This window comes from Parus major, chromosome 1 (genome assembly GCF_001522545.3).
Source record: "Parus major isolate Abel chromosome 1, Parus_major1.1, whole genome shotgun sequence".
NCBI lineage: Eukaryota > Metazoa > Chordata > Aves > Passeriformes > Paridae > Parus > Parus major.
In genome coordinates, this window is record NC_031768.1 from 74,906,414 (window position 1) to 74,929,947 (window position 23,534).

Genomic DNA, 23,534 nt, shown 5'->3' on the forward strand with positions numbered 1-23,534 from the left:
TTACAGTTGTCAGGCTTACTTCTAGTCTAATTTTGAAACTGCACCTGTATAGCAAAACATGGGTTTCTCAAATGACAGTTAGACAGAAGAAAAATTTTGGGAAGATCAATTTTAAAAAAACTTTCTCTTGATAGCAGGTTAGCTCAAGCTGATAAATCTGGAGGGTGAAAGAAAATTTCCAATTTTTAAAAATAAGATAAAATTCTAAGCAGTTGTGCTCAGAGGTTGAAAAAAGACATATTCCTACATTATATAAATAAGTATGCTCCTTATAAACCAAAACCCCATGGAAAACAAAATCTCAGTTCAGGTAACATCTAGAAATGTTAGGAGCTAAAGAACAAAGAAGTTCTCATTTCAATACACACTCACTCTTACTTAGTTCATGCAAATTTAGTTCATTTACATTTATTTTGTTGCATCATACAATTTCATCCTTTCACACATTAAAGATGCTTAACATTCTCATTAAAATATTTACATAATTCCCATTTTAGACTACTATATAATGCAAATAAATGTCCCATTTCCTTGTAAAAATGTGCAATCAGAAGTACTTTTGCAGAAATGAAAAAGCATTCAACAATTATCCTTTTTTTAGTCATCAATAAGTGAAGGGAAATAAACCTGGAAATCCCAATGACTTAATTTTATTTAATCCATGAGAATATTACAGGATGATAAGAAACCAGAATGTTCATAGAGTACTACATTGTTATTTACTGGATTTGCATTTTTCCTGCTGTATAAGTATGATTTATTGTATTGCCTATAGTCTGTATTATCTTATGATATAATTCATGAAATCTAACACACATATCCATGTCCCTATGAAAGGAATGCTTCTGAGGAGTTAAAGAGGTCACTTGTATGACTTAGAACAGCTGTGTCAAGCAATTTCTTTTTAGTAAAGCACTAAAACAAAGAGAAAACATGAGCCTCAGAGATCTTTCATAAGGCCAGTGAAAGGACAACATAGCAACAAGTAAAATTTTAAGTGAACCTGACAAGTGAATTTTCTGCCAAAAGACTTTGTTAGAATGCTATTACATTAAAGAGCTGCTACATGTGTATTTGACATTTTCCGCTATAGAAGTGCTGAATGTTCATAATTCTAAGAGGTGAATGGGAGCACTTCTGAAGAAAAAATCCTGAAAAAATGCTACTTATTCTGAAAACTGAGGTCACTCACACCTCTAACACTACTTGCTATTTTTGATAATTTCAACTGGTTACTTTACAGATTTTTTTTTTGCCTTTTATATATGTATATTTATCATGTTACACTTGACATTGACTGTGAAGTAAAAGACACCACTGAACTTAGATGCAAAACCAACTTTAAAAGTCAGTGAGGTACCTAAACAACCTGTTTCAAATTTACCAAGTATGGAATGGGAACGTTCATTCAAAATTAATAATCTCATTTCTATATGAGTGTGAAAAACATCATGTACACAGCAATACACAGTACTTATTTCTCAGGAGATCTGGGCAGACTCAAGAGAGCAAGTTACACTGTGCAAGGATTTTGGTGCTTACCTTAAAAAAGAGATACATTCTATTGTGCCAAACTCACCAAAGAATCTATGAAGGTATAGGATGAGCAGAGAAAAGTTTACTAGCAACACTGTTGTCTTTCCCAGTCTGATGCGTAGGTGCCTGATCTCCTCCCAGGCTAAGGATACAGAAACTACCTATCTATGAATTGAAGAGGTTTTGAAAGGACCTGATTTGCCTGTTTGGAAAGTCATCACAGTATGCTAGAAATGCAGGTTCAAACTTCTGAGGATAAAAAGAACTTGTTTCTAATTTCACAGGCATGCAGGCAATTTCAGTAAGCCATACTATCAGAAGATTTTAAAAGAAAAGTAATCTGAACACTGAATACCAATGTTTTATTCTGATTTTCAGTCTTAATAAGCCCTGAGGTAAATGTACATAACTGTGTAGGAAACAGATTTTCAGCTGAACTTGACGCTCTGTTGCTTTAGCATCTCAGTATTCAGAGTGCTGTTTTTAAGGTACCCTGTCCCAAGTGTCTAACTCACACACACTAATCTGGTCATTCAGTTCCAGGAGTGCAATTTATAATGCTGGGTCTAAATACTATTAAAATAGTTAAATGATTAAATGGTGAGGCAGTGTGCACCATAATGCATTGTTCCCTTTTTTGTTTCTAACCCATTAATAAATTTAGTTTGAGCAAGCGTTGTCTACCCCAAAAATTTGTCATGCAACAGCAGCATGGGATTGCATAATTAAAAACCACGATAAGGCAAATAGTCATAGAGAAATACTAGGCATGGATATGAATTATGAATTCTAGAAGTTCTTTAGTGTTTAAATAATCATTTTAATTATTACATTTAACAAATTTGAATGAACTGAAGCCATAACATCAGTAAAAAAGAATAGATTAATATTACTTGACCAGTACACAGTTCCTGAATGAATCAGTGTGAATACAATTTTTAAAATAATCTCTCTTTCAGCTGAGGAACTGCCCTATCAGAGCTCTTTATTTTCTAAAAAAATAGTATACGTTTTTGTAGTCAATGAAAATTATTGTGGTTTTTTTTTAGCAGTATACTTTGTAAAGCTTTTTTAACATGGTCCCACTCTTGTGTACTGCACAGCAGCGGACAGGGCATAAGGTGGATTTATGTAAGGAAATCCTAAAGGTCAGATACAGAAATATTTTCAGAATCATGGAACATCCCAAGCTGAAGGGGACCCACAAGGATCACTGAGTACAAAGCCTGACTCCATACAGGGCAACCTGAAGGCTAAATGATATATCTAAGAGCACTTTATTGTACTTATATCTTTCTAGAAATAAATTTACCTAATAAGGCAGTTTCATGTAATTTCCAACATTCACTGCATGCTTCATTAATATAATCACTCATCTTAAAAAAATTCTGTGACTTACATGTTACCTGTTTTAAAAATTCAACATTTTTCAGTCAGATCTGTTTCAAGACATGCTTCCTAAGAACGTCACAGATTTGATTTATAAGAACTTGTACAAGCTTTCAGTATCTACCTTCCCCTAAATAGCCTACCGAATTTAAAGGTTAATTTTTTAAATCTTGCCACTCTTTAAAATATTGGAATTCTTTGTTTATTACAAGAACTTTCAGTCTTCTGAAAGAGGTCCCAGTTACTCTCTGCTTATCCTTGTCCTCTAAATTTTGCATGTTTGGTTTGATGCTTTGTTTTGTACTTTATTAATGGTGAACCACACATCCTTATGGAGATATGCAAGTATTGGGCATAAACTGCCCAAGCTCAAGCTACTAAATACCACAGAAGTGCTGCTGCAGGTTGATAATAATTAATATTAGAAACAATGAAATACTTGATGGTACCCAGGCCACCATTAGAATACTAGGATAGAAAAAAGATGAATTCTGTGTTGCTTTACAATTCATGAAAGTCTTGTCTTTTTTTTAAAAAAAAACCTAAAACACAGTTCTGTCATCTTCAAAGGGCAAAACTGCTTTAGAGATTGATACTTTAATCTCCATGAGAAATCAATAGATTTTCCAGCATCCCCTTGAGAAACCAGTATATACTATCATGGATAATACCACGTTAGCATAATGCAGCATCCTGGTAGACCCATATGCACAAACTTTACATCTTCCAGTCCTGTCCTTTAAGCAAACATCTTATTGTAACTGCAGTACACTAAAGATTTGATACTGCTATTTTTACTCTGTTCCTTTCTTTCAGCTACATTTATGAACATCTTACTCTGTTGCAATAAAACAAATTCCCTCCAAAACCAGTCATGAAGTATGGTAAAAATACTTTAGTGCATGTCTGTACATAAATATTTCATATATGTATAGGAATGTAAACCCAAAAATGGAGTCATGCTAATATGTATGGCAATTCTTATGAAAAAACTATATGCTTGTAAAAAATGAACAGGTATATACTAAAGAACAGTAACCATTTCCTTGTTCCTGTGGTTTGTGAGCTATGCTGTATATATAACAGTCATAACGTATTCACAAGCAAAACCTTATCCATGTATTAGTCTAACCTGAAATCATCTCTTTTGTACTGAAAAGCTGTTTCAGCTTCAATCCTACATTATTACCAGTGCAAGAAGGGCTTTGAACTGAGGACACTGTTGAATGAGCTCCAGATGGTCAGATATGAAGACTGTCATGTGATTTTACACAGCACAAGCTTAGAATAAGTTATTTTATGAAAAACCTCCCCTGAAACCTCAAAACCTACTCTTGAGGAATACACAATCAAAACAAGTTGGAGTATTTGGGTAAGATAATTTAGTCTGGAGATACATTTCAATTTGTCTTTACAGCACATGTGAATTTTGGATTACTAAAATAATGTTGAAGATAGCCGTTAGTCACAATATTGGTTGAAAGCCAATGAAAACTGAACACCTCTCCTCTTGCCAAAAGGAAAATAAGTAAGGAAATCACTCAGGCCTGTCATATAATTTAAATGATCAGCATAAAAATGTTAACACTCACATTTACAAGTCAAAAAATGGCCAACTTTTCTAGATTTAAGGTGACTGTAGAAACCTATTTCAAGTTGTTGAATGGTCTCTACAAAATCGAGTTTGACTTCTGCTTCAAGGCCATTTTATCCTTAGCCTCCCTGTCAGAGTCCGTTTTCCCACTAAATAGCTTTGAGCATTCTAAAAGTTCTTGGTGCTTGAGAGAGACTGTACACAGCACTCCTTTTTTCCATGCTGGTCTTGCCTGTGGCTCTGTAGAATTAGACTGACACAACACCCCTTGCAGAAGGAAGCTTTAGTTAACTCATTCCTGTCATACTACAGTTTTTCCATCAGTTTTACCTGAGACATCTCCAGTTCACAGACACTGTGAAACTCAAAAGCCCAGTAACACAAACAGCTAACGGTCTTAGAAGTGAGCTCCTCCAAGGCAGGTGATGTCCATACCATTCAGTGGCACATCACTTAGAAAATATTCTTCATTGTTTCTCAGAGATTTATGTGATTTTACAAGTAACATGTATAAACACATACAGTACAGTAAGATAAAAAAAATTCCCATATTAGACATAAGAATAACCTGCTGAGGTTAGGGTCTGGATTGCAGTTTCTGAAAAATTATACCAGTGTTCCACTCCTATTTCAATAAAAATGGAAGTGTTTTCTTCCAAGGGGAATGGTATCCATAGAAAGACTGGTATTGAATCTTGCAGTCAATGGCTATACAATATGCTCAGAAAAAACAGTGAACCAAGGTAAAAATCCTGCTTCAAATCAGTCAGAAGTGGATTTAAATTCAGATACAGATACCACTTGAGTAACCTAATTATGGTCATATAAAGGAGGGAAGAGGAAAACACCATCTCCATGTGATAATCTATACCTATTTTGTCTTGAATTAGCTCTTACTTCCAAGTAGTTTGTTTAAAAAATGAAACAATAGACATAAAATGTTATGCTCTCAGTTTAATTTGGACATTAATTTAATGTATTTTTCTGCTAGAGCCAAGAAATATTGTACTGACCAAAATAATGTTGCATGACCATGAAATTGAAGAGGTGACAAAAAGAAAAAGACAAAAAATACCTGAACAATACTCTTCCTTGTCACATTTGAGCCACTTAGTGGAATTTTTTTATATTTCTCAGTTCAAGGCAGGTACCAGAAATGGAAAATTTCAACATAATGAGTTAACAGTTAAAAAAAATGTTGAGCAACTTGGGACTAATGTCACCTAATGAAAAGCTGCATGCAGTTTTAGCTAAAGACCATGCTACCTGCTCCACTTTAAAGATTTTATTTATGCATGCAATAAAACCAGGAAAGGATGGAGGGACAAAACCTTTTCTTATGGATGAAATTAGCAATATTAAATTCTTCAAAATGGAACATACCCATGAACATAAAACATTAACTTGATGCAGTGGCTTGGACGCAACTATTGCGCAAAAGAAAATCTACTGCTCTCAATACCTTACATAAACTGATTTTGGAAAATGGTAGAAGCCACTAAAACCCTTGGCTTACTGATGAATCTGTACAAATATTTAGAGATGTAAAGCAGGGAACACAACAAATCTATTGGTAAAGGTTCACATAGAACTTTATTGCCCTGTAGGAAAGTAAAGAATTTTAGGAATCTTTATAATCCTGTTGGGCCTGTAAAAACAGAAACAAAGAGAGGTCAAAGGATCTCAATGGATGGCCAGGTTGCAAAGCATGTGCACAATGAAATACTTTAATTTCAGAAATTACTGTGGACAATAGCTAGTATCAAGACTACTGAAGTCTATTAATTTCAGTAAGAGTATTCTAAATCATTAGAAAAGATAAATTTTATTAGTAAGACTATTATAAATATATATTTCACAAAACAGGAAGTTACAATGCACATGCACACCAGCCACCAGCACAATCCAAGGATTAAACTTCCAAAACTCAGGCGTTGGAACAAGGTCAATAGCTTTCTTGACTATTTTTCTAATCAGAGTCCAAAGCATGCAATTTCAAGAAAGCGAGTCCAAATGTCTGAAGTATAAATATTTACATTGTGCAACTATTCATCAGAGGAAAGAAGCTGAGCAACCCCTAGTGGTAGCAGAAAAATACCTTCTGGAAAAAAAGCAAAATTTTTTTACAGGTATTTTCAAAAATACATTAATTTGTAAACACAAATACCTATATTATATGTAGTGTCCAAAGCTGATGATAACATTTAGAGAAAACAAAGACAAAAATTTATGCATGACTCATAGCCACTTTTCCTTAGCATTCAATTAGGAAGTGTTAATTTTGTTTGATAAAACACTCCAATATTTAAGTCTTATAATATATTTAGAAGAATCTTCTAATATATTTTTCTGAAAGAGAACGTGTTTTGTTTTCTAATTCTAAGATGTTCTAATGCAGCTTCTGCCAAATTCAGCATCACCATTTAGGGAAGGATTTGTTAACTCCCTATTAGAGAAAGCCAAATGTGATATTAAAAAAAAAAAGGCTAGACCTTTTTGTATTTTTGTAATGTGGTTATCTAGAATTCAGTTTCATCAGCTCTCATCTATAAATTGTCACTTTTTCTTCCTTCTTTTATGCTTAGAAATAAGAAAGAACACTGCCAGTACAAACTATACTTTCTCTCCATTAACTTTTTTGAATCTCACTCCAGCTGAGTGAGATTTTCTGTGTTAGCCATCAGCTGCTCAAGATTTTCATGCATAACTATCAGAACGAAGTAAATACAAAGGTAGAGATGAATGCTCCTAGTAAAATCAATGTCAAACCATATCTGAACTCTCTAAAGTCTTTCACAAGTTATCTATACACTTGTATTAAAAGGAAAAGCCCTTGCTCTATGCCCACCATGCCTCCAGCCATGACCAAATTAGAGGGACAGGCTTCATGAAGTCCAGGTCATTTCAGATACCACAACTCTGGATATTACAGGTATTACAGAAATAGAAGAATGAGCCCCAAAGTACTCCCTCCTTTTTCCAGAAAATGTAATGTTGTAGACAGTATTTCCAAAATCAAAGACAACAATAAGACATAAAATCACACTTAAAGGTGCGCAACAAAAAATCACTTCAGTGATTGCTTTTCACTATTTCTAAGGTGACTCTTAAAACTGATTTTCAGTCTAAAAATTAATTTAGGCAGAAAAAACTCATTGCTGGAACACCTGCAGCTTCTCCAAAGTTGACAAAAAGAGATCTCAAGAGACTTGAAGTCAATCTCTAACGTATCATCACACACTGGGAAAAAAACAACCAGACAAAAAAATCCCCCAAAATTTGACATGCCATCATTATACTATTATAGCATTTTGTGCTGAGCTGTCACAATCAGCACAGCAGAAACTTGGGTGTGCACTGAAAACCATCAATTTCAGTTCAGAGGTAGCACAAGACTCCTGTGATTGAATAATGGCTACCAATGTCAGAGACAAGAAATCTGACATACAAATCTTATGTTAACAGGAAAAAAGAACAACATAACAAGTATCTTGGATGAATTTGTGAAAATATTCTTATAAATATTTTTAAAGATCTCTGATTTCTTACTGGAAAATATGTATGATTTTACTAAAAATAATCTAGTTATAAGGCATAGTCCAATGTGTAGTCCTGTGTTGTCTAATTAATAAAGACCGCTGAACAGAACTTTCATTTTTATCACATTCAAGAAACTTTTTGCCACGCTTAAAAGCATCTTGAATTGAATCACATGGAAATGAAAATATACCTCCAAGTTGTTGAGATGCTGTTTTTCAAGGAGCCGTTGCATTTCTTTCAGATTTTTCTGGAAGAGAAGTTGGTGATTATCCTTGTTCGTTCTACTGCTCTCCTGTATTGCTCCATCACAGCCAAACATTGCTGAATTCTGCTTCTGATGGAAAGAATCACTTCTAGATGCTGATGAGGATGAAGTGTCATCTGTGGTTCTTGATAAAAACAAGAAAATTATTACTTTGTCTTATTTCTATGCATCAACTGTACATTTTTAAATGTTTCTTACCAAAAGTATACACCATCAATAAATGATGAAAAGCTTGACAAATTCAGTACTATCTGAAAGTGTCCAACACTTTCCATTTTAAAACTTCTGTTATTCATAAATAGAATTTTCTAACTGGGTTGTTGGGTGACTGCCCCAGGCTTCATTAATATGGAAAATGTCAGCCAACAGTTTGGTAATTTACAGAAACGGAACACGGAGGGGTTTTTTTAAAAAAAAAGAAAAAAAACAAACAGGAAAATGGGCTTTATTTTTCCATAAAGTTGGCTTATGCAGTGTGTAACTATATTGATGCTGTCAGGTATTCTCTTACTTCAAAGAGCAAGAAGGCTTTCTACAACCCAGAGAGCCCAAATCTACCCATGATGTGTAATGTCAGTATTTTGATATGTTAAAAGAATTGGAATTTGCAGCCTGACAAAAAAAATCTTTAGAGTAGCTAATGTAGTTGGGCCCTGAGACCAGCTCTCAGCTGAAGATAAATGTTTCACATATGTACAGAAATTTAATAACCTCTTTCCTTAATTTCTATCCATTTCTTCAGCTTAAGGTCTTTCTTCTGAGCCTTCTCTTCCTGCACCTAAAATTTTCCATTTTTAGTGAATCTGTTTCAAGTGGGTAAATAATCTAATAAGACCTTTTTTTTTTATTATTTATCACAACACTTATAATTTCAGGGTAATAGAAAACGGAAATTTTCAAACAATTAAGCATTGTTATTTTTCAGGAGATTTTATACGAGACTACAAAAAATGTTGGCTTAATTGCAGTGACCTAAGGAGAGCCTAAAACAGAATTTATTATTTCTGATGAGATGGCTGACAGCAAAAAGGGAGAACAAATGCAGACATTTATTTATTTAACTCATTAAACTGCATGCTGTTTTCTTTTGAATGGCAGATGTCCTCCCTGTTCCAAAAATTTTTTGTTACTGTGGTCCAGACTGACAGACACCTGGGCCCCAAAAATCAGGTTTGTTGGTTTTTTGGACACACACAACTTTATATTTATTTGAGTGCTTAGACCATTCATATTTATAAAAATTTCTGCACACTTGGACCATTTCTATTTATAAAAGTTTCAACATTCCAATTTTTCCATGGACCATTTTTGATTTGCCATATTAAAATGTATATCCCATGACTGAAGTTCATCAAACACAGCAAATTTACACCCCAACGGGGAAATATATTTTGTACAAAGAGCAGCATGCCACACCTAATGTACAAACATCCCAGTGTCTGTTGGGTAATGAGTTCTCCAAAATTTTCACTTTAGCATTCAATAACTAAACCCTACTAGAAGCAAAATGGCTCTACTGCAGCATGGAATATACTTATTAGGTCTTTCAGGACTTTCACTTTCTCCAAAAGGAGTTAATATGTCTCCATTGCTTAATTTATTTTTTTACACCTTTTAAAACACAGACATGAAAAATTCTAGAATCTTTTAAAATTCACAGTTATTCAGTTGGGTCTGAAGCGATATTTCTCTCGCATACTTAATGTACTACTCATTTCCCCTTTAACAGGGGTCTGTCAATGAATTCTGTGCTTTCTCTTTCTGAGGAAGTGTAAATTCTAAAGGTGACACAAGACTTACGGCTTCATCATTTATAGAATTGTAAGAAGCAACAGAAATATTGAAAGGTATCTACTACTTCATATGAGTTAGCTATTACCCATCCCAAAATTTCCAATTAAAGGCATTATAAGAAATGTTTGAAGCTTTATTGCTCAGAACTGGTGGGTTTTGAAGAACCTTCACTGGTCTTCTCAATCTTCTCAAAATGCTCTTCTGTTTTCTCTGAACTAGCTGTCTTTTGACCTCCCAATAGGTCACAATGGACTCAACTTTTAAACCTTTCTGATGCTAGGGTCATGTATTTTCATTTTTTTCCTTGAGCAATTTCTAATTTCAGACTTACATAAATATAATTAACTGAGATTCTTAGCTTTCTCTCAAATTTGGTTACTAAGGGAAAACAAACCGTAAAATAATATGAATGTATAATTTAAATTTCTTTAGGAAATCAGGAAAAAGAACACACTGTCATTATTAAAGAATAGTGACTTTTTAAAAGTATACAAATTAAAATGGAGTGACAGCATTGTAAGAAATGGTAAGTGGTTTGTACAAGTCCTGAGATACCAGTGTGTTGCACAAGAAGCAGTTTGAAAAAAGATGAAAAATAAAGAAAAGAATTATTAAGGCAGTGAGATGTTGTCTTTAATCAAGCCTGTGAGTGAAATGAGACAAATGATCATGAAACCTGAGACAGGGTTCAGAAACTCCTATATTTTTGCCATAAATTAAAGTCAGATTTAACAGGTAGATTTCTTGTTTGTTTCTTTGTTTTTGTTGCTGTAATATTCCTATGAATGTTGACTAGAAAATAGTATGAGTGTTAAGCTCTATGAGTTATATTTTCCCAAGTGACCAATTTATCACCTGAAAATGTGTTTATCAGCAGAGATATGTAAACAAATTGAGTAATAACATCACCATGAAGAACACACTGAAACTCAAAAGTAGGGAGACCCATTTCAGGCAGAATTTATCTCTATTCTGTGAATATCTGGACAATTTATACCATACAGAAAATAAATGAAATGCAGAAAGCAATAACAAAAGAAGCAACAACAAAAATAACCCCCTGAGTTGAAATGTTGAAGAAATGAGAGGTTAGGAAAGGGATAATCAGGAACTAGTAGGAAATACAGCAGATAAATAAACTATGTATGAAGGAACATTCTGTTATAAGTCAAGGTTTTATAAACAGTGCTTGGGTAGAATGAAAGGCATGCAAATAAAATTTTATGTGATAAAAATGAAATTACAGGTCAAATTGTTGCCAGAACACCCTCAATTCATGTAAGGAATGACAAATATAAAGGAATGACAGCTGGAAAGAAGATCCTTGGGAGAACATATAAACTAGTGTATCCTTGAATGTCAAAAGAAAAGCAATCTGGATAAGAAATCACCCAGAAAGAACATTCTGAGAACAGCAAATGGATTGATAACCATGACAATCTGAGTTAGGTAATAACTGACTGAAGGCCGGATTAGGCTTTACTATTCCCAGAATTCCACTGAGGGGAAAAGGTTTGTGTCATCTCCTCTGCTGTCTTACCAACTGGACACAAACAACTCAAGGAAATTGCATAATGTTTAATTGGAAAAGTTCACAGAAATACTTTCTTTGCCATGAAAGAAATGCCCTACAATTTCTTAAAGGTAATTGTCCTCTGTTTATTGAATATTCAGAGTAAACAGGAATGCTTACCTGAAGTTGATTTTGTTTATGTTTGGCAAGCCCAGTCCTGGTGTTAAAACTGATCCTTTAATCTGTTCAAGAGCTTCTTCTAACTGAAAAGCTGCTTTTGTCTGGACTGGAGGGATCACAGCTAAAAACATACAATGGGGGAAAGATTTTTAAAAATTGCAATATTTTACCATAAATGGTTTGGTTAAGTTGTTGAAGTTTGGAGGCCTAAATCCAGACAGTTACAATAAACACAGTAGTTTAGCATTATTAGACATGCAAGAGCACTTCAAGATACTCTGAAACAAAATCCCAGTCTATTTAAGTGTTTACAGTCACACATGTATTCAACAGTTTTGTATTTGCTTTTAAACTGTTGTACTGTTGAAAAAATATGAGGTTAAAAAAAATCTAACTTTGTTTTTACATCATGATTATTCCCGTCATGAACTAAGCCAAAGTTATGGCTTGCAGATATTTTACAGAGGCCAGATTGTAACTTAATAATTGAACCAGTGGGGAAAGAAGGAGTCCAGACAGGCACAATGTGCCACTTTCAAGTGAGTAGAAGTAGGGTAGAGAGTAGCAGAGGCAGAATTTCTTTAAAAGAAAACCAAGAAAAAAAAAATGTGATTCCTTCTATTGCTACACAGTCTGGGCTGTCAGTGGAGTTACGAAGAAGCCCTAAACCAGTACTGTTCTATTTTGTTATTTTAATCTGACATTTGATTTTGAAGTCAGAGACATTACCTCACAGCTGGCACAACTGCAGCTGGGAGAGTAAATCTGTTAAAGAATACCTAAGTAATAGACCATATCTTAAGCATTTGAACACTGGAAAGTTGACGGGAAATCAGACTTGGCCAATGCTCTTACAAACTCATGCCAATCTGCACTGATTCCAAGAAAGCAGGAACTGAGCTGAAGTGATCATTGCTTCCCAGCAAGAGAACAGCTTAGAAAGTGGACTAATTCAGAAAAAAAAAAGTTATGTACCATATTAATATATTCTAGGACTGCATTTACTTAATGATAAATAAAATGCACATTTTCAAATATTTTTCTATTCAAAGGTTCAAAGAAGTGATCATTACACTATCCTAGTAACTGTCAGTGGCCTTGTAACACCTCTCAGCCAGCCATGAAAGCACAGTGCTGCAATACTACAATAGGCACATTGCAGTCAAAAAAGTGGGGAAAACCCAGGAAGCCACAATACCTCAAGGAGGTCATGTACTTATGTACTGTGCCTAGAATATAGTGAAATATCTCACAATACAGTTTCTAGGAGAAAAAAAATCTGGTTTTATTTCCCCTACCCAATTATCATATTATCAGATCTGAACTTCTTGTCAGTTGTTTTCCAGTTTCCCTTCCAATCTTAAGTGTTCTATGATTCTGTGACTATAAAAACACTTGTATTGTGAATAATGGTTAATTTTTAATTGACAAACCTGTTTGTTTGTGCTGAGAAAAGGACTGATGAGCATGTTGGAACTTAGCAGTTGCCTCCTGAAATTTAATCTTCCTCTGCTGCAGAACTTGTTCTCTAAATCTTTGTTCTTTTGCTTCTACTTCCTTCTGCCTTTCTTCAAAGGCTCTGTATTTAAGAAGCAAAAGAAGATCATTCCTATGTTTGTGAATTACATTTACCAAAATATTAGCAACTTACCTGCTTACCCACTTGCTATTTTAGTACAAAAGCTTGCTTGCCCATAAATGAATTGCAATTAACTTCAGCACAGCTGGATTTCTAATTTGTTGGAATGTAAATGGGACAGTGGATGGTGAAGAAGAGTCCCAACATATTTTTGTTTTTTAGACTCAGTCAGGGATTTGATTTTTTTATATGTGAATTAACATGCAGACTCAACCAGCTCTTGTCACCAATTTGACTTTTACAACAGCCTTTACAGTACCACAACCGTGTATCACAGTGAGGAGATCAGTAGGAAGGTTAACTACAAATGCTCTGTGTGTACTTTGCACAAGCTGTTGGGGAAATAATAACAGTTAAAAGCTGTTATTTAGAAATAACACAAAGGAACTACAGCTTTTATCTATAAATATGCAAGAGTAAGTATCAAGTTGTAGTTGTTAAGAAGCTTCCTGAAAGACAATCAGTTTAGCAGTACAAAATGGGATAAAACAGTAACATGAAACTATAATTGACAGAATCTATTATTATTAGAATATAAATGTGTGTCCTCTCAGTGGTTGAAAAGCAAAGCAGGCTCTAGTCAAAAACAACCATCATCACAAAAGTTTCCTTCAGTAGGCATGAGCTTCATGAACCTATGTGGAATCTTTTCTCCTGCTGACAGAATCAACTTTTACTGGCAAACTAGCTCCCTGGGTGAAATACACCCAGAATATTAATCGGCACAGTGTCTATGTAGGCAAGTCATATTTAATGTTCTTTAACTAAAAGAGGATAGATTCAGACTACATATAAGAAAGAAATTTTTTACAGTGAGGGTGGTGAAACACTGCAGGAGGTCACCCAGAGAGGTTGTAGATGCCCCATCCCTGGAAACATTCTATTCTAAAAGTAGTAATACTATAAAAGTAATGGTCTTCACATGAAACTTCCAAAGCCTGCCATGTAAAGATCACTAAAGCTGGGAACTTCCCATCTGAGTATTAGTAATGGGATTTAACAGGTCACTAGTACACTAAGTAGGGTCCCCCTCTAGCCAGCAATAGTAGAAAGAAATGTTTAGCTGTATGTTCTTTGTTTCTCTCATCACAGTAAGATACCTTCCCATAACTCTAATCACTAGCAGTGGCTTCATAGTTTTTCTTGCTTAATGGAGCAAATCGGCTACTTGACAGAGATACTCCTTAACTCAAGCTATTTTAATTATTCTTCCCTTTGCTTTACAGGAAAAAAGTTCAAATTGAAATAATCATCTTGACCCTCTCTAGTATCCCTTCAAAATGATGACTGATCTCTTGTGAAAACAAACACAAAAATAATTTGAACTAGGTACTTTTTATTTTAGAAAGACTACAGGCTGTAATTGCACAATAGTAAAAAATAGAAAAACTGCCAACTAATTCCCAAGCACACACTTATACAGGAATATCCACTTTAATCCACTTGGAAGCCAAAGTGTAGCAGAGAGAGACAAAGAACTTCCACTGTTTCGAAAACTCATATATACATGTCTATCAAAACATGTTACAACTAAACAGTAGAACTAGAGTTTATTGTCCAGTTTCAGTATTCCCGAATTCAACTCACCTTAAAATCTAATAAAGAAATCTGCAATTTTATCTTGACTAAATGAAAATCATGAGAGAGAAAACAGACTTCCTTATCCTTCAAGCCTATTCTTCTTGATGCCCTTTAATATTTCTAGAAGCTGAAGGCATGTAGAAGCCTTCAGAGAAGGCTTGAAGATTTCAAGAAGGCCTTTAGTTGAACTGTAGTTGTTAAATTCAGATGTGGGAAATTCTACAACTTTACACTTGGAGTAATTCCAGTGTATAAGTCCAAAAAGGAAAAAAGTCAATTCTGACAGATTATTTATTTTTTAAAAATTATTTTGAATATGACTTAGCTGCACTTTTCCACACTCCTGATTAACAAGTATTAAAAAGAGGACTGCTGTTCCATATAGTTGGGAATGAGCAGGTCCAAATGCTGATGCAAGATGTCTTTTTCAGCTCATCACGATCACTATTTGGTTTGGATTAAGACAAGAAGGAGAAAAAAAGATCTTATTTTAATGTATGGAAATGCATGAAAGTTATTTGGTGAACCCTTATGAACTTCTTGACCTTGCAGAGTGTAAAATGTAACATCCAGGTGCATTATGTAAAACAAGTAATTTAAAAAATGCACATTTACATCTTACAGAAAAACAGTTAAAGCAAATGTTTGTTCATGCACTCTCCTTAAGCCACCACCTTAGGTTCATATCACAGATGTAACATTGGCAAAAGAGTATGTCTTTAAGATGGAGAGTTAGCAGAAGAATTTCCTGACTGGTGTTTTTTTAACAGAATTTTTCTGTCTACTATAAACAACCCAGTGGTGGAGCAATTTTTGAAATGGCTGCCAAAATATTTATGGAGAATTTGGAATACAAAACTTAAAATATTTAGCTGTCTCACATATACGGACATTATGTGGAAGGCATTTTTATGTTAAAAACAGTATGACTAGATGGTGGAACTATTTCCTGGTTAATTTTATTAAATTGTTTTCACAGTGAAGTGATAGATGTTATATTCCCAGGTGGACTAAATGCTTACTACTGCCTTGGATGAAAATGTTAATTAAAAAAGGAGTACATACAGTGTGTATGGAATGCTATGAAATGAACCTTTTGATACTTTTGATACTGACTTGATATTATTCTTCCATTATGATATCATGTTGCAAACCAGTGCACAGTAATTTTAAAATGGAGATAGGGAGATATTTGTAAAGTCAATTACTACAGTAGGCTCAAGAAAAGGCTAGAATGTGGTGTCACACTCAAAATTCCCTTCATGGGCAAACAGGAAGCAATCTTATGTCCTCAAAAAGATATGTGGACATTGCCCAGAAATCAACTTTTTTGTCTTAAGACACTTACCAAGACCAGGAACATATATTAAAACTATTCCTTCATCTCCATTGATTATCATATGCTGAATACAAAGACAGCCTGAAATTGCTGCAAGAGCTTCAGAAGGACCAGCCCTTACAATACTCTATGGGCTCACAGAGGGCTGTCCTGCAGTATGCCCCAAAGGTCCACAGGAGGGCTGCCTGCACTACGTACAAGTTGTCACATTCCAAGTCTTGTTCATAGGCAAGACCCAGGCACACCTTATACAGCCAAGAATTTTTTTGTTAGCATAATTCAAATCTTAAGAGTCCAGTTATCATTAATCCAGAATTGTTACTGAAAAATAATGACACTGTTAGAATATTTCTATACAGAAAAAGGCTCAATAATAGCAATAAACCAGTTTGAACTGTTATTCACACATTGAGTTTCTATTCCTTTTCCTGATGCTCATTCTTGTATTGCTCTTTTGCATCCCAAGGCTTGTAGTTTCATTCTAGTTGTGCTGGAGTTTCAGGGTGAACTGGAAGCATCTGGAGTCCCTTCAGCAGGACCAACAGGATCTTCATGTAAATTATTTCTTTTCCCTCACCTTAGGAAACACTTGGAGTCATTGTTATGTTTGCTAATACACTTTTACACCTCTGCTCTATCACTGTCAATCTGTAGGTCCACAGTACCTCCAAATATTCCATACGTGGTGCCTTTTATGTATGTTACATACTATTCTTTACTCCTCTTCGTTACCTCTAAAGCCAGGTTTGTCAGACCTAATTCTGCATTTCTTTAGCTGACTATTGGTGAGTATAGCCATGGGTCTCCAGTGCCAAACCTGTGTGCCATCTCTTACCATCCCCTGCCTGTACTCCTCCATGCCACATCCTGCTCCTCCAGGCCTGCACTTCTCTATACTACTTCATTATTTTAGACCCATAAGTATCTCACTCTCTGCATAGAATAACTGCTTCTTACTGCTATCTATATAAAACTATGGTCTTACAATATAAATATAAACAAAGGCAAAACAAATTAGCCACAGACACCTGGTCTTTTAGAGAAATTTCTGTTACAGCTAAACCAAGCAAAACAAAGCTGCTTTCAGGTCAAGAAAAGTTCAAAGAGAGTAAGCTTGACAAGCATCTGTTCCAAGGCCTTGGAAACTCAGCACAGTCCTGTGGCCCATTATCAGAAATGGTAATACTACATTTCAAGTCCACATGGTTACAGTGATCACCTACTTCTCACAGTTCCATTCTGATGTAGAAAGAAACACGAAATTCTCAACAGTCTGCCCTCTCTGTTTACCAAATGCTCACATTGTTCTCATATTTCTGGCTGTAGACTGCTTTTCATTCTCTACCAACAAAACTAATGAATGATTTAAAGAGCTTTTATTAAATAATCAGTGTTAATCAGCCAGTAGGTGGAGCACATAGCTTGTGTGTATGTTGAAAATAAAGTACTACAGAAAGAACAATAGATCACAAATAGATTAGAAACCGATACATATTTCCTTCCCCAGTTTCAACAGATGGATTAGCTATTTCAAGGTAATTCAAAATGCTGAACCAGATAACTTACAGATAACTGGCTGTAAGATTTATTTTAAAATGAACATAGACAATTACATTTCCAGAACGAACCAGCTACCTGCAGACAGTAACATCCCAGTAAAATGGGACACACATTTTCCACTGAGCAGGAACAGCATGAAGTCTATAGTCCCCAGCAAAACTGACAGCTGATATTTAGAAAGCAGTGTGTTATAGAAACATAAAATATGATATCCTATTCATTTGCATCAAGTATGTGCTTAGTCAGTAGCTCTTATTTCCAGAATACTGTTATTTAAACAGAATATCTGCCAGCTACTACCCCAGAGAATATTTGATTCTTAATCTGATCTTGAAATTGCAACTTCATGTATCAGTGAGACAATAAAGAAATTACTTTCTTGATACTTGGGCAACTTGCATAAACTGCAGGCTAGGGTTTTTTCCTGTGTTGAAGCACTGTAGTTAAAACTAAGGAGCTTGGACTCAGTACAAGGGATGCAAAGAAACAGATGACATCAGGGGGGTTGAAAAAGATATGTGATTTAAGTTACTGAGACTTTTATTTCCAAAGATATTCTTGCTCAGTTTGACCAAGTGATGTTTTTGTCTTTTGCTACTAAACCAATTAACTGAGTGCAGCTTGTAGAAGATGAGTATTTTTAATGCTGAAGCTGCTGCATTCTAGAAGTATTGACAACAAATCAAGGGAACACTGTCAGGGAAAATTTCATAACAAGTACATATAGAAAAGTTTGACAACAGAAGACCTCAATCTGCAAGAACCTTGCATATGCATACACAGGTCTCATTAGCTTAAAAAGTGCTTTGGTACAACCTTGTTTAAAGGAGGTCTGCTGGTGGTTCCTGAGGAAAAACACAAAGAAAAACCCACAGAAAAGTTTTCCTCCAGAAAACAATATGAAGAGAATGAACCTAAATGATGCAAGATTAAGGAGAGAGCAGAAATTATCCTGTATCTTCAGTAGTGCTTCTTCCTAAAGGAAATTAACTGCTTTTACTTTTTTAGTAGAAAAATGTATAAACTTAAGGTTGACACTAAATTTGGTTAAGCTTGATCAACTTCATAAAATTCTACAAAGAAATGACAGTCCTATAGATGAGAGGAAAGCAGTAGATATTGTCTATTTGGACTTTACTAAGGCTGCTGGTACTGTCTCCCATAGGGGGTCCTCATAAACGAGATGCTGCTGTACATTAGCAGAGTGTGAAGCGGAATGTAAATGGTTTGAATGGTCAGGCCCAGAGGCTGGCAACAAAAAGTCCTAGTGGAGGCCAGTACATAGATGACCCTAGATGTCAGTACTGGGCCAAATCCTCTTTAACATTTTCATTAAATATAGAAACATAGAAACATTTGTGTTAGAAAAGACATCTAGGGTCCTCAACTACAAGAACAAATGCAGCACAGCCAAGTCCACCACTAAATCACATCTTGAAGTATACCACATGCAACCACTCCAAGGGGTAGCCTTTTCCAATGCTTGACAGCCCTCTTCATGAAGAAAATTGTCCTAGCATCCAAACTAAACCTCTCCTGGTGCAATCTGAGGCCATTTCCTCTCGTGCTGTAGCACTTGTTACTTGAGAGAAGAGACCAACCTTGCTGCAAAGGTCAATGGTATCGTGAACTGCACTAGGCAGAGCTTAGCCAGCATGAAGAGGGAAGTGATCCTTCCCCTCTGCTCAGCACTAGCCAGGTCACAGCTGAAGGCCTGTGTCCAGATCTGGGCTCCTCAGTACAAGAGAGACATGGACAGACTGGAGACAGTCCAATAAAGGGCCACAGAGATGATGGTCTGGAGAATCTCTCTAGGAGGAAAGGCTGAAAGATTTGTAACTGTTCAGCCTGGAGAAGAAAAGGTTCAAAAGAATCTTATTAATGTCTATAAATACGTGGAAGGAAGGTGCAAAGATAAGAGAGCCAGGCTATCTTCAGTGATGCTTGCTGACAGGACCAAACTGATACACGGGTTTCCCTTGGAATATCAGAAAACACTTTTTTTTTTTTTTTTGTGAGGATGACAACACTGACACAGATTGCCCTGAGAGGTTGTGGAGACTCCATTCTTGGAGAAGCTCAATAGCTATTCCTGGGCAACCAGCTGTAGGTGGCCCTTCCTCAGTGGAGGTGTTCAACCAGATGACTTCAAGAGGTCCCTTCCAACCTCAACCACTCTATTTGAAGGTCAGAGGTAGAAAATGGACTGTCACACTTCACAGGGCACTCCTTCCCATTCTCCATATAAAAAAGGCAAAAAGATAAAAATTCTCTTTTGAAATCATGCAGTAGCAGTGCCAAGAATAACTCCTGATGCATGCCTGTAAGCACTGGCAGGGAGAATTTTGGGTGCTGCCAGGTGAAAATGTGGAGCTTAAGAACATCATGCTACCCTTGAGAAACCATCATCGTATCTAACACCTTTACATGTGTAAAAGCTAATGGAACTTGGCTCATACAGACTTTAGACATGACCTGAGAATTGATCAATCAATTCTTTCCTGCATAACTGCCAGGAAAAAAAAAAAAAATAGACTCAAGGATCTTTATTTTCAAATTGCTTTCCTGCACATATGCAGTGACCCTTATTTTTTAATTATGTATGTCACAGCTTATAATATTGTATGCACTTACTACCTAAAATTAAACAACTCCTTTTCAGTTATTAGGAGAAAACTTGTTACCACAGACTTCCATTTGAACTGATTACTGTGCTAATAATTTTGCCATTCTCAATTTTCACAAATTGAAACAACTTCATTTTATGAATACTGTATCTAAATTTTTAAGTGGCTCACCTGAGTAGCTTGGATTTATACTGTATTTCTTAAGGCTGCAATGAAATACATATGGAAATGTATTTATGTATCCATGAGTATTACTTTAACTACACCAGTCTGTCAAAAATATGCAGGCTGTCTGGTATTTGCTTTTACATTAGAGTATAATATTTCAAGGCCAGTAATACAATAAACAGTGTTCATTTGAGATGTGTAGCATTACAGTGGTTCTGTTCCAGAAAATGAAATTAGGTATTTAATTTTTCAACTGAGACTCAGTTTATTATCTGCAAAGGTTGTGGGTCGTGCTCTGTCTTTAATTACTCACAGGTTATTATATCTCCTCTTCCATTTTTCTTTATATTTCCAAACATAAGTTGATAGCACATACTGTCAGGCTAAAATGACCATATAAACAATATATATCACCTCTCTTATGAGTTATGAACATATGCCAATAAGTAAACATTGTACAACAGAAGTCATCTGATAGGGGAACTGTGGGGCATGAATATTAATGAGTTAACAAGAGGCAGAGGAAGCTGGTCTGAGGCTGGGGGCTTGCAAGGAGGAACCCATCTGTCTCTCCACTGCACACAGCTGAGCCCCCTGTATGTGTGAGCACCACCTCAGCGCGAGGGAAAAGACCTCTATGCTCATTAAACTACTTAGAGCACTTCACTGAGACATTTCAGTGCATGAATTATTTAATCCATTTGTCACAGAATATTTCACGGCTTTGCACTCTCATGTACGCAGAAGACAGACTATGCAAAGCTCTGTTTAAAATGTCAGTACAAAATATCTTTATTATAAGTATAATCCTTTACAATAAAAATGTTGCTTTGTGTTTATTAGGCAGTGGGAGCAAAGCCTTGCCATGAAGGGGAGGCTGTGCAGCTGTTAGGCCATGCAGACAGAACAGCACACACTTCTGAAGGCAACAACTGCCTTCTGCTGGCCCACGCTGTACAGCTGAATGCATTTTTCATACCTCTATTGAAGCTAATAAACCCCAGAACACTAGAAATGCAGATCAGAGCCACAAGATGAAAGTGATACTTACCTTTCGTTTATATGAGATGTGACTACAGTGAGTTTCCAAAAATTAGCGAGTAAATAAGAATATTGTTTTTATATTTTATTTATCCTATAGCAAGAAACTGAATTGGTGAAACTTTTCAGCTTAGATTCCTCTAGGCCAAAGCAGTGAGCTACTTATCAAAGTGAACAGGAAAATAGTAGAGATATATTGAACTGTCTTAAGGTTTTGACTCTTTTTGCTTTGTTTTTCTCTCTTTTATTTTTTTTTTTACAATCCTCCATTAAAGGAACCCTAGTTACTTGCCTTCTTCTTCTGTTTGTCTCCAGCAAGTATTTCATTGCCTTGCTCCGATGCATTTTTTGATGCTCTCTCAATGTTCGACGCTCTTCTTGTAAATCCTGTTCAAAATGAAATATGAAATCGCTATCCCTAAGATGGTGTTAAGGACAATAGAAACTGGATTAAAAGATATAATAGCCTGTGTGATTGACCTTATATAGAGTAGGTTCATAATTGTATCTTACTGTCATAACTAACTTTATGCTCATCCAGAAAAAAATGTAATTGCATTTTACTTTTTAAAGGGATTTTAGAAGAGGCTTTGCACTCATCTTTCATGATACCACCAGATGAAAAATCCCACCTTCATTATGTTCTTTTGAAGGGACATTTTGTGTAGTTATCTAAACCTGTAATATAAGGATGCAGGTATGACAGGGAAAGTGTTAAATAGTAAACACCCTCCCCCCACACATCCCCACATCCTAAAGGATTAGTTGTTTACTAATTGTAAACTAAGGATTGTAATCACTAAATAAAAGCTCTCCACAGAGCCAGATCAGTCCTGCATCAAGCCAGTAATTATTTAAGTAGAACTGTGCAGGTGCATCTCAATAGTTTGTGTCAGTAGTTCTTACTACTAAAACTCAAAACCACAAGAACCCACAAGTTAGGATGAAAAACACTATTCACAGTGGCATAATCTCCTAGAAGAGGGAAAACAAGAAAACTCCGAAGTTGCTTGGGAAGCCAACTTTCCCACGGCAGTTTAAACCCCTCAATGTACAAGCTTTAATTAGAAGACACCCCCGAGGCGGTCTCTGCCCGGGGGGCAGGGCGGAGGCTGGGACACCGCCGCCCGGGCCCCGCCGCAGCCCCACACGGGCCGCACGCAGCCCCGGCCCCCCTTGGCGGGGCTTGGCCAAAAAGCGCCCGGCCCCGGCGCTCGGGGGCCGCCTCAGCAAGGATACACAGGGACACTCCGCCGCCCTCCCGCGCGGTCCTGCGGGCCCCCGGCGAGGAGCTGCCCCCGCGCCGCCCCGCCGGCCTTCTCGCCGAGCTCCATGCAGCGCCCGTGTCAGCGCCGTGCCCGCACCGCCGCCAGCTCTGCGCGTCTGCCCGGCCTCGTAGCAACCGGCGACGCCGCTTCCCTCGCAACGGGGCGGGGCCGCGGCGCTGAGGGAGGAGGGCCGGGCCGGCACAGCATGTGCTGGCTTCGGGGCGGGCCGGGACCCCCTCGCCCGGCAGGGCCTCGGCGGTGCCCCTGCCAGGGCGGGAGCCGCGAGTAGGAAGCGATCCGGGCACTCGCCGAGGGCCGGTCACGTCCGGGACGGCGGTGCCGGACACCGCGCCAGGGACGGTGCTTGGCCTCCATCCTCTGCAGCGCTATAAACCGCGGGATAACCTTTAAAAGCCCCAAACACAGCCGGGGTCCGAGCGAACGTGTTCTCGTAGGCAAACACCGCCCCGGCCCGGCGTGCGGAGCTCTTTTAAACCCAT

The 23,534-nt window shown here is 36.7% G+C and overlaps 1 protein-coding gene across 1 annotated transcript in view; it reads right to left on the reverse strand.

The window, feature by feature from the left end:
- Window positions 1-23,534, reverse strand: part of CEP126 (centrosomal protein 126) — a 38,391-nt gene extending 14,857 nt beyond the window's left edge. The window contains exons 1-6 of the mRNA XM_033514284.1: window positions 23,478-23,534; window positions 22,927-23,420; window positions 22,059-22,184; window positions 13,245-13,390; window positions 11,812-11,932; window positions 8,250-8,448 (exon numbers count right to left, since the gene is read on the reverse strand). Coding sequence (XP_033370175.1) covers window positions 8,250-8,448; window positions 11,812-11,932; window positions 13,245-13,390; window positions 22,059-22,184; window positions 22,927-23,420; window positions 23,478-23,534 — 1,143 coding nt within the window. The remainder of the gene's footprint in view (window positions 1-8,249; window positions 8,449-11,811; window positions 11,933-13,244; window positions 13,391-22,058; window positions 22,185-22,926; window positions 23,421-23,477) is intronic.